This window comes from Aquarana catesbeiana, linkage group LG01 (assembly GCF_042186555.1).
Source record: "Aquarana catesbeiana isolate 2022-GZ linkage group LG01, ASM4218655v1, whole genome shotgun sequence".
In the NCBI taxonomy this organism is placed as follows: domain Eukaryota; kingdom Metazoa; phylum Chordata; class Amphibia; order Anura; family Ranidae; genus Aquarana; species Aquarana catesbeiana.
The window spans coordinates 728,079,773-728,091,972 of NC_133324.1; the positions used below are offsets into that span (position 1 = coordinate 728,079,773).

Below are 12,200 nucleotides of genomic sequence, written 5' to 3' on the forward strand. Positions count from 1 at the left end.
CCACACACCCATTTAACGTTTGATTATTTAGGGGATGAGGTGCTGTATCCTCTGGTACCATCTAGCCATCTTTACTTTTTATGTATAGAGTTCTGCGTCCCCCATAGTAAGCATGTAGTGGAATGTGTCCCCCATAGTAAGTATGTATAGAGTTCTGCGTCCCCCATAGTAAGCATGTAGTGGAATGTGTCCCCCATAGTAAGTATGTATAGAGTTCCACGTCCCCCATAGTAAGTATGTATAGAGTTGTGCGTCCCCCATAGTAAGCATGTAGTGGAATGCGTCCCCCATAGTAAGTATGTATAGAGTTGTGTCCCCCCCCCCATAGTAAGTATATAGTGGAAAGTGTCCCCATAGTAAGTATGTATAGAGTTCCACGTCCCCATAGTAAGTATGTAGTGGAATGTGTCCCCATAGTAAATATGTATAGAGTTCTGCGTCCCCCATAGTAAGCATGTAGTGGAATGTGTCCCCCATAGTAAGTATGTATAGAGTTCCGCGTCCCCCATAGTAAGTATATAGTGGAAAGTGTCCCCATAGTAAGTATGTATAGAGTTGTGCGTCCCCCATAGTAAGTATACAGTGGAATGTTTTCCCATAATAAGTATGTATAGAGTTTTGCGTCCTCCATAGTAAGTATATAGTGGAATGTGTTCCCATAGTAAGTATGTATAGAGTTGTGCGTCCCCCATAGTAAGTATACCGTGGAATGTTTTCCCATAGTAAGTATGTATAGAGTTTTGCGTCCTCCATAGTAAGTATATAGTGGAATGTGTTCACATAGTAAGTATGTATAGAGTTTTGCGTCCTCCATAGTAAGTATATAGTGGAATGTGTTCACATAGTAAGTATGTATAGAGTTTTGCGTCCTCCATAGTAAGTATATAGTGGAATGTGTTCACATAGTAAGTATATATAGAGTTTTGCGTCCTCCATAGTAAGTATATAGTGGAATGTGTTCACATAGTAAGTATATATAGAGTTTTGCGTCCTCCATAGTAAGTATATAGTGGAATGTGTTCCCATAGTAAGTATGTATAGAGTTTTGCGTCCCTTAGTAAACATGTAGCAGTGTGCCCCCCATGTGCGCTGAGTGCTCTCCCCGCCCCCCTGTATACAGGCCGGTGTACGGCGGGGCAGTGACGTCAGGGGGCGCGGGGTGGCAGCACCTCCTTGCTCTCTAGTTAAAAAGAAGCAAAAAGAGGAGCGAAACATGAGAGTCGAGCGGAGATGCGAGGAGAGCAGCACTCACAGCCATCCCAGTGAGCCGCATCCACACAGGCAGGCGGGGAGGACACACAGCATTCCAGCGCCTTACCAAAGCCTTGTCCACCGGTCCCTGCCCCGAGCACATGAGCCCAGCTCACCTGAGGTCCCTCAGACCAGCTCACCTGAGGTCCCTCAGACCAGCTCACCTGAGGTCCCTCACCCCAGCTCACCTGAGATCCCTCAGCCCGGCTTAGTGTCTCCGCTCGCCTACACCTGGACTTGTTGCTGGGAGGAAGATGCTGATGTTTCATTGGATGTTGGTGGTGGGCTCGGCTCTTGTGGTGCTCCTGGAGTGTGAAGCCAAGTATGGGGAGAAGAGTGACCCTACAGCCAGGAGGAGAAGGTGTCTGAATGGGAGCCCCCCAAAACGTCTGAAGAAGAGGCATAGGAAGCTGCAGAGCCTGGACCTTGGGGAGGCTGGGGAGGGATGTAGGGGGCTCTACCCCCGGCTCTCCTGCTGCTCCAAACCTGAAAGCACAGGCTTCTTCATGGACCCCAAGGTAGGTCCTCCTGGCTACCTACAACCACGTGTCTCCAACATGGGCCACAGTGCAGGCTGTGCAGGTGTTTGCTTGCTGAACTCATCCTTCTGAAGGCAATCTTTTATATTTTCATTTCATCCAACTGCGTAACGCATTTACAGGTGGACTTTATCTCCAACCGCAGCGCATGCATGACAGGCTGAGGCTGTGTGCTGATGGAGCTGTCACTGACAGCTGTGGGCTTTCAATCATGTGACCACTGTGACAGTCAATCACCCACTTAAAGGGGTTAAGTATTTACTATAAAGATTGCAGAACACCTAGAATGAAACCAGGTAGCTGGAGCAAGGCTTCCCTAGATGCCTTCAGGCTACGTACATTAAAAGGGCTCATTCACACCCTTAGGTGGATACGGGAGATCACTTTGTATGCGTCTAAATGCAACACTATAGGACTCATTTGGGCCAATACGCACAGCTGTGTCTATAACCAAAAATGTGTGCAGTGTGCCAAAAAAAGTAGGACACCGTTGCAACCGGGCACATCGTTGCAACCTTGGCCATGCATATGTGCAGATTTTAGAGGTGTATTTAGTAATTATGAATATTTTATGCAGGATCTTCCGATAGCTCTGCCAGCAAGGACCCAGGTTCTGCAGAGAAATGATGCCTATGTTCATGTGAATGAGTCCTAAAGCTGGACTAGGAAGGGAAAAATCCTCCCTGGCAGTGGGGCTACCTCCACACTGCAAGGATTAACTCCACATTTCGTTCTAGGGGGCCAGGAAAAGCAGTGTTATTTACCTGATCCTCCAGGGCTTAGGATCGGTCACCACAACCTCTTCTTCCCTATGCTTTGATGGTAGCAGGTCCTCTGATGTCATCAAGTACAATGCATGGCCAAAAGCCATGGATGTGAGTGCGCCAAGGTACAGCTCACTGTGTCGGGGAAGAAGAGGAGAGCGTAGACTGCTGGAGGAGGGCAGGGTAAGTAAAACTGCAGTTCCTGGTCCATTAGACCTAAATAAGATGTTTAGCCCCACTGCAAGGGAGTGTTTTTCTTTTCCTCGGAAATTGGCTTTTTTGGCCATCTGTGTCCCATTGGGGGGATTTCCTTTTTTTTCCTGCCCCAGAGACACAAAAGCAAAGTGAGGGAAATCCCTTTCTTGGAGGTGATCCCCAGAACAACTTTCCACATGAAAGAAAGCCATCTATGGCTGTTCTGGTGACTACTCAACATTTGTGAATCTGCCTACCTTTCACTTTTGTTGTCAGTAGTTCCCTAAGAGAGACACACAAAGCAATAGATGTAAAACACATAAGACCACCAATATTTTGGAGACACTGTGGGGTTGATTTACTAAAACTGAAAAATCTGGTGCAGCTCTGCATAGAAACCAATCAGCTTCCACATTTTAATGTCAAAGTTTAATTGCTGACGTCAGAAGCTGCTTGGTTTCTATGCACGGCTTTACCAGATTTTGCACTCTCTAGGTTTAGTAAATCAACCCCTGTGGTCCACTGTCTCAAGGCGTCACCAAAACTTTGGTGACTTCATTTTTTATTTTTTTGTTATTACAATGAAGATCTTAGAAAAGATCTGAGCTCTTTAACCTCAGGTGTGCTGGGCAATTCTGCTACTTTGGATTCTTCTGGTATCTCTGTTGGCCGTTGCGTCCTCCTGAAGGTGCGAAAGGTGAAGATGTGGGATAGATTTTCGTTCAGCAATACATACCTGACAAGGGACCTCTTTTGAAAACTAAAAAGTTTTTTGCTTTAGATACACTTCGGCAAAGTAGTGCAGAGGGCAGGAGATATAATGGTGTACTGCACTTGGCAAAAATGTAATTCTCCGCTATTCGCAGGGTGATGGTGGTTTTTCTTTTAAGTCAAATTTATGGTCCACACAAAATCTGGTACAGCTGTGCATAGTAACCAATCAGCTTCCAGGTTTTATTGTCATAGCTTAATTGAATAAGCTGAAGTTAGAAGCACAGCTGCACCAGATTTAGTGTGCACCAGTTTTAGTAAATCTCCCCCAGTTAGCTTGAGTGCTGAATACTATACGTCCAAGTATAACTCTGTCTTTTCAAAGCATACCAGGGCAGCTAATCTGTAGCAACCACAAGGGGCCACAGGTTGCATCCCTTTAATGTAGGTAAGATGGACCAGGGATGCATTGTATCAGCTCCGCAGCTCTCAGAAGTCCAGATCTCTGTGCTAACAGCTCTTGACACTAAGAGGCTCCAGAACATCACATGTGAGGGGAAACAGGCAAGCGCTGCGGGAATTTGATTACCATCCAATGCCTCGTACTAGCGTCCTTCAAAAGTGCTTTCAAAACTGAAAGAGTCCATTGATGTTAAGATAACTTTTCAAGAATGTCTGTGTACCATTTATTTTCATATTGCTGCTTTATGGACAGGATGTGAGCTCTAAAAACCTTTGTTACTGAACTGCTGTATTAACTACATGGAAGTGAAGGCATAGGGTATAAGGGTTTGAGAATTCAAGTGTCCCATTCTTGTATAAAATAACGTTAATGCGATTTTAGCGGTACGGTTTAATGGAACGGTAAGATTTTAGTGCTGAACTGTTTAGCTCACATACTTTGATGCCAGATCATAGGAAATTTGTCTTTGTAAAATGTATGTATTTTTAGGGTGAGTTTTTGGTGGTGTCAAATACATTTTGTGGGACTGATTTACTAAAACTGGAGAGTGAAAAATCTGGCGCAGCTCTGTATAGAAACCAATCAGCTTCCAGGTTTCTTTGTCAAAGCTTAAAGCGGACTTCCACCCACATTTTTTTAACTTTTTCTTAATCAATCTATTAATGCTAATAATTTACTAATTGATCGGTTATTTATTTATTTTTTTCTCCTTACCTTGTTTATAAGCTGATCTATTGCATTTCCTCCTTCTCCCACCCGCGGCTAGTGACGTCATTTCCCGGCGGCGCACTGTCTCCTGGGAGCTTGGTGTCATAATTTCCAGGTGTCAGTGTGGATCGTCGCCGCTCTGCATCGCGAGATTTCATCGCAAGATTTCTTTGTTGCCATCACAACGGGGCGGGCACTTCCGACGCCTGTTGTGATGGCAACTTCAGAAGTGTAATGCGCATGCGCGAGAACAGGTGGTGCATGCTGGTCGATCAAGATAGTGCTTTTGGGCTTCACATGCCCACAAGCACTATGGAAAATGACAGGAGAGAAGAATATAAAATATCTTACGATAGGAAATCGGCAATCGAGCGGCGATAGATCCCTAAAACGTGAGTACTATAAATATGAGTTTTAAACAAACAAAATTCATCCAAAAAAAAAAAAAATGTTATACAGTTGGAACTCCACTTTAAAAAGTAACTGCACTTTTGTTGAGAAAAAAGAACATCCTCCCCCCCATGGGTGATCTATGTACATTGCAAGGATTTTAACAAACTTTGTTACAGATTTCCTACCTTTTGTTATTCTGAACAAATGGCTGTTTGTCTGTGTCCATGTGCTCAGTGAATCTAATGGGAGTGGTTTCATAATTATTAATCAGCTGCTGCACCTGCAGGGCTCTAATTGCGAAATTGCAGGGTCTGCATCCCTTTAGACGTGATTTACCTTTTGGAGGGTATCTCACCAAAAAATACTTTTTTGTTGCAGAAGATGCCCAAAATCTGACTTGTATCTTGGTGCAGACTTCTGGGAAAATCAGTCAAGCAGGAAATGACATTTTCAGGGGGCGTTCTGTACACCATCGACGTACAGAATGCCTCCAGGTTGCCACATTGCATTTTACATAAAATGACAGCCTGCGGATTTAAAAGGAAAGGTTGTTCTTAATTAACATTTAATTACAATATGACTTAGCAATTGTACATGCTCCATTATTATTATTTTTTTTTATTTGCTAATTTTTTTTTTTTCTCAAAAGTGGAGTTACCCTTTAATTGAACAAGCTGAAGTTAGAAGCTGATTGGCTACCATGCACAGCTGCACCAGAATATGCACTCTCCAGTTTTAGTAAATAAACTCCTATGTGTTTTATAATGAACCGTATTGTACGCGAGTTATAAAACAATGGGGTTGATTTCCTAAAACTGGAGAGTGCACGATCTGGTGCAGCTGTGCATGGTAGCCAATCAGCTTTTAACTTCAGCTTGTTCAATTAAGCTTTGACAATCAGCCCCCGTTCACATCGGCACAATTTGACATGTCAAATCCCATGCCAAATCTCAGCTTTGTGCCGGCAACGGCACTGTCCAAACCTTTGCGGTGCTGCACCGATTGCCAAAAGTAGTTCCTGCACTACTTTTGGCGACTTTGGGGGTGATTTCAATAGACATTTGTGCATGAACCTGCACAGATGTCTTTCAAATCGTCCTGGAACTCGCACTGAAATGCAGGTTTGAAATCGTGCGAGTTCAGCTGTACTCGCACAATTTCAAACCTGCGTTCAGTGTGAATGAGGGCTAAAACCTGGAAGCTGATTGGTTTCTATGCAGAGCTGCACCACATTTTGCACTCAACCAGTCAGAAATTCTGAAGCCTGCTAGCAACTTGTTTAACGTGGCAATCAACACTCCATTAGGATCTGTGTTCAACATGTACAAACAGGAGCTGAATGGTACTTTGTTGGTTCAGCAAAGCTTGCTGAAAGCTCTTTAAATGCTCTGTCAAAGCTTGCGGTTCACACTGCTCTTGTACAAGGCAGCTGAACCCTGTGTGAAACAATTTACTTGCACATGATTGGATGATGGAAATCAGCAGAGCTTTGCCACATTTACTAAGCTCTGGAGAAAATAAGTGCATTGTACTTGCAGCGTGCAGCTTGACTTCCAAAGTGCACGGTCTAGTTGACTTTAGTAAATCAACCTCACTGTCTGTATTGCCCAAACCTACCATTCAGATTTAGGCTCGGTTCACACTGTCAGACATCACATGTGATTCACACCGCACTGCCGTGCAGATCACATGCAATGTCTGTGCGATGCAAATTCAGACATACTGATTGTATGGCTGAATTTGCATCGCATTCGGTCCAAAGTGCAGGACCCTTCTTTTGGTAAGCACCAGAATCGGATCGCATGGCTGTTAACACCCATGCAATTCGCATCCTGTCCAAACTGACAGTTCGCACTGTGATATGCAAACCGATCTGGTTGTGTCATTAACTTTGTATTGACACCTGCAGCGGTTTGCATAGGGCAGTGTGAACTGCCTGCGATTTGTATGCGATGCAGGAACCCGTACTGGATTTGCACTGGTTCTCGCATCGCAGCAGTGTGAACCGAACCTTAAAAGAGAAGTAAAGGATCCCCCCCCCCAATTATACTTACCTAGGTGGCTGCTGCATCTGTCCCCCGCAGACTCTACACTGAGAACCGAGCGATTGAACACCGCCGATCACTCGGTTCTGACAACTCCGCGAGCAGAGAGCTGCTGACTGTCAATTGCCCGCTCTGCCTCCTCCTCGCTCACTGGAGCGCTGAGCTATGAAGGGGTGGGGAGCGGCTGGCTCAGACTCTCAGCGGCTCGCTGAGGGGAATGTCTGTCCAGACACCTGGCGGATCCAGACTTCCATTGTCGGGATGACGCGGTGCCTGGACTGATTTCTGTGACGTCAGCAGAGAGCAGACTTTGGGCCACTCTTTCCTCAAAACGTGTCACAGGAGTACAAAACAAACTGCACTCCTGTGAGCCATAGGAGAAGCCCAGCCAAACAAGCTCAGGCTATACTTCTCCTTTAAGCTTGTATTTATTTATGCATTTCATACTAGCCCATTATATGACACTTACCTGCAAACGAAGCCCGCGCTGTCCACTGTGCAGGCCGCGTCCATCTTCGCCCTTCTTTCTTCCGGGGCCCGGACACCGACTCTGTGACTGGCTGAAGCCGCGTGACGTCACTCCCGCGCGCAGGAGCCATCAGTCATGGCACATGCTGGAGAAGGAACAGCACGGAGTTCCGTTTCTTCACAGCACAAGCGCCGATGGCGACATCGGCGCACTACAAGTGAAATATCTCCTAGACGGCGCACGTTTAGGAGATATTTCCACTACGTATAGGTAAGTCTTATTCTAGGCTTACCTATAGGTAGAAGTCACACACAAGCGTTTACAACCAGTTTAACAATTAGTATGTATAAGTACATATGGTGGCAGCAAAAGAAAAGATCACATATATGGTAATAATATTGAGTTGTAGTTCCAACACTAAAACAATTTTAGCATGGATCTAACTTCTCAAAAGATTGCGTCATACATTGTATAAGAGGGGATAAAACCAACTTAGACCAGGTTAACATAAGACCTCAGATTTTAAAAAAAGGTCCTAATTATTATCAAGAGTATAGTTTTTAAATAAAAAAAAAAATCAAATAAAAAAAATTTATTATAGAATCTAAAATCTTATACTACATATTGGAACTATGTACAATTGGTATAATGATAACCAAGGAAATAAAAGTTCTGCTACCAGAACACTATAAAGAGTAAATTGAAAGAGGAAAGAGAGAGAATAGGGGGATAAAGTAGAAACCAGAAGAATTTTTAAACCGTCTTCAATAAAGGTGTCAACAGAGTGCGGCCGTCCAGTCTTTTTCTTGATTCATGAGCTGACGCACACCTACGGCGATTCGCGCAGCCGAGCCAACTTTTCCGCGGTATAACTGCGGCGGCTGCTTCGGCAAGAGGTTAAAGGGGAAGTATACCCCGATGGGTGTTACTTCCTGTTTGTTTCCCTGCAAAGGTAATGCATAATGGGCTACTATGTATTGCATAGTAACCCATTATGTGACACTTACCTGCAGGGGAAGCCCGCGATGTCCCCGTCTTCCTTGCTAGCAGCGAGCGTCCATTCTTCAGCCCTCTTCCTTCCGGGGCCACAAACTCCGGCTCTATGACTGGTAGGGTTGCCACATCATCCCTTTAACCGCTTGGCATCCGCGCTATAGCCGAATGACGGCTACAGCGCGGACCTACATTCCCGGGAGGACGTCATATGACGTCCTCCCCTGTGCACGCTCCCTGCGCGCGCCCTGCAGGGCGCGCGCCGGGCGCGTTGTGATCACCGAGTCACTGAGACTCGGCTGATCACCGATCTGTGTAAGGGGCCGGTCCCGGCCCCTTACCATGTGATCAGCTGTCAGCCAATGACAGCTGATCACGTGATGTAAACAAAAGATCGGTAATCGGTTTTTTTTTTTACTCACGCTGACAGCGCGAGTAGAAAAAAAAGCCGATCACCGGATCGGATGTGAGGGACATCGGTCCCCAAGTGGAAGAGGCACATCTGCCTCATCAGTGCCCAATAAAAGTGCCACCTAATAGTGCCCACAGTGCCACCTAATAGTGCCCACAGTGCCACCTAACAGTGCCCACAGTGCCACCTAACAGTGCCCACAAGTACCACCTATCAGTGCCCACAAGTACCACCTATCAATGCCCACCTGTAGTGCCAATCAGTGCCACCTGCCAGTGCTGCCCATCACTGCCACCCATCAGTGCCCATCACTGCCACCCATCAGTGCCCATCACTGCCGCCTATCAGTGCCCATCACTGCCGCCTTATCAGCGTACATCAATGAAGGAGAAAAATTACCCGTTTAAAATTTTTTAAAACATAATATAAAAAAATAAACTTTTTTTTTAAAAAAAATTCAGTTTTTTACATTTTTTTAATAAAAAGTAAAAACCGCAGAGGTGATCAAATACCACCAAAAGAAAGCTCTATTTGTGGTGAAAAAATGATAAAAATTTCATTTGGGTACAGTGTTGTATGACCGCGCAATTGTCATTCAAAGTGCGTCAGCGCCGAAAGCTGAAAATTGGTCTGGATAGGAGGGGGGTTTAAGTGCCCGGTAAGCAAGTGGTTAATCCAGGATACACATTAATTACACAGGTTCTGTTGCTGATTAAGGTGGTAATTAAACTCACTTGGTGCATTATCTGCATTAAATCAGACTCAGAACCTGTATAATTAATATGTGTCCTGGATTAAAGGGATGATGTGGCAACCCTAGTGACTGGGCGGAGTCTCGTGACGTCGCTCCCGCACATGTGCGCAGGAGCCGCCTTTAACGTCATGACCCGAGCTAGAAACAGCACAGCGTGCCCTTTCTAACTCTGACGCATGCGCAGAAGAAATCGCCCTACGGAGTTTGCAAATATCTCCTAGACCGTGCAGTTTTGGGAGATATTTCAAGCACCTACAGGTACACCTTAATCTAGGCTTACCTGGAGGTTAAAGTGGTTGTTAAGTGTTTACAACCACTTTAAAGACCAGTTTTGGATGGCCCGTGGAATCTGATATCAAATCGAAATTGGTTGCTTATCCTAGTTCATTGGTTTTGTGTTATTAGAGAACATTGCAGATCTGTCTTTTAAGTGGCTGACATGTGGGGTTAGAGTTCGTATTGCATTCACTTTGCACATTAGTGGATGATGTTGATGAGAACAAAGGTGCAGTTGTCCCATTTACAATCAAATATGTCATCGGGCAACGTCTGAGCTGTTCGTTTTTATGGCGCCGTGCAATTATTTTGTGGGCAGGTTATGATGTAGAGCTGTAAAGTTTGCAGGACTACGCACACGTAGGGTCTTGTGCCGTGAAACACCTGGGAGTCTTCTCAGCGCCCCCCCCTCTCCCTCCTGCCCACTCTCCTTCCTTTGCCGGTATGATGTCAATGCAAAGCACAGGAAGCAGAAAGGGGTTAATAGTGCGTCGGAATGTGTACGTTTGTATACACATGTCTATAATGTTTGTGTACCTTTTTTAATGGTGTTTATGAAAGAGGGGGGTGCATGTGTGTGCTTATTTATGGTAAGTGTACAGTACATGATGTTGTCGTTAAATATATACTGTATATATACACAGTTTGCCCCGCTGTTAATAAATAAAGACATGTATATAGGTAAAGCACATTTCAGTGGGTGGCTTTTTGTATGTGATATAAGCTGTTTATCTGGAATACGTCATCGGCATGTGTTTTTTTTTTTTTTCTATAAGTGTGTATATGTTTGCCTAGCTAACCATAAATAGGATTTAGGAGAAATAATGATGTGTTTATAAGCATTGGATTTTAGAAATTGTGCTACAACAGTTCCATTTACAAACAAGGTTAATGCTGCATCTGCTTTTTTTTCTTTTTCGCCCCAATGTTTTCTTGTTTATAGAAGAAGCTTATGGCATAGTACAGATCTACACGTCCTAGTAAGAAGTACACAACCGTGCTCTGTGTTACATGTTTGTGTGTGATGTATAGGATTACTGGGAGTTTTGCTGTTGCTTTGGTGATTACAGATGTTGAGCCGGTCAGATACGTCTTGTCTATACCATGGACAGAGACATCCTTGCAAAACAAGCCTCCCATTACAGACCACACAGAGAAAGGTCTCAGCTTAAGCCAGGTTTTAAAGCAGAAAGGAGATGCTTGCAAAGATGTTTATCTTGACACCTTTTGTAGCTTCCTTCCGCGCCTGCAGAGTTTGCAACGTTTTTTGGCTGTCAGGGGCTTGAATTGCAAAGAAAAAAAAAAGCTTCTTAGCTATTATACTCGTCTGTTAGGGACCAAAAATGAAAAGGGAATTGTTAACAAGGATTCATTTGGCTGTTGATTTTCATTTAAAAAAAAAAAAAAAAGATTGACTGAGTTCTGTATATTTAAAGAGGCAGGTCCTAGTAAAAAAAAAAAAAAAAAAAGGGCTGTACAATTAACAACTTCAGCCCAGGAAGGATTTACCCACTTCCTGACCGGGCCATTTTTTTTTTTTGCGATACGGCACTGCGTCGCTTTAACTGACAATTGCGCGGTCGTGCGACGTTGTACCCAAAACAAAATCGATGTCCTTTTTTTTGCCCCACAAATAGAGCTTTTTTTTGGTGGTATTTGATCACCTCCTGCAGTTTTGTTTTTTTTTTTTACGCTATAAACAAAAAAAGAGCGTCAATTTTGGAAAAAAAATAAAATAAATAATTTTTTTTTACTTTCTGCTTTAAAACATTTCCAAGGAAAAAAAAAAAAAAAAAAAAACAATCAGTTTAGGCAGATATGTATTGTGCTACATATTTATGGTAAAAAAAATGGCAATAAGCGTATATTGATTGGTTTGCGCAAAAGTTATCGTGTCTACAAAATAAGGGATAGATTTATGGCGTTTTTATTATTTTTCTTTTTTTTTAACTAGTAATGGTGGTGTTCAGCGATTTTTAGAGGGACTGCGACTTTGCGGCGGACAGCTTCAACGCCTAATTGATATTTTTGACACTTTTTTGGGAACCAGTGACATTAATAGTAACTTTAACATTAACAGTAATCAGTGCTAAAAAATAGGCACTGTTGTACTAATGACACTGGCAGGGAAGGGGTTAACATCAGGGGCGATCAAGGGGTTAAATGTGTTCCCTGCAGGTGTTTTCTAACTGTTTGGGGAACTGTGTGACTGGGGAAACACACAGAT

At 43.9% G+C, this 12,200-nt stretch overlaps 1 protein-coding gene across 1 annotated transcript in view; it reads left to right on the plus strand.

Annotated features, from left to right (window-relative positions):
- The first annotated feature begins 1,175 nt into the window (after positions 1-1,175).
- The window catches only part of HHIP (hedgehog interacting protein), a 147,855-nt gene continuing 136,830 nt past the window's right edge, over positions 1,176-12,200 (plus strand). Inside the window, exon 1 of the mRNA XM_073604458.1 lies at positions 1,176-1,769. Coding sequence (XP_073460559.1) covers positions 1,506-1,769 — 264 coding nt within the window. The 5' untranslated portion in view covers positions 1,176-1,505. The remainder of the gene's footprint in view (positions 1,770-12,200) is intronic.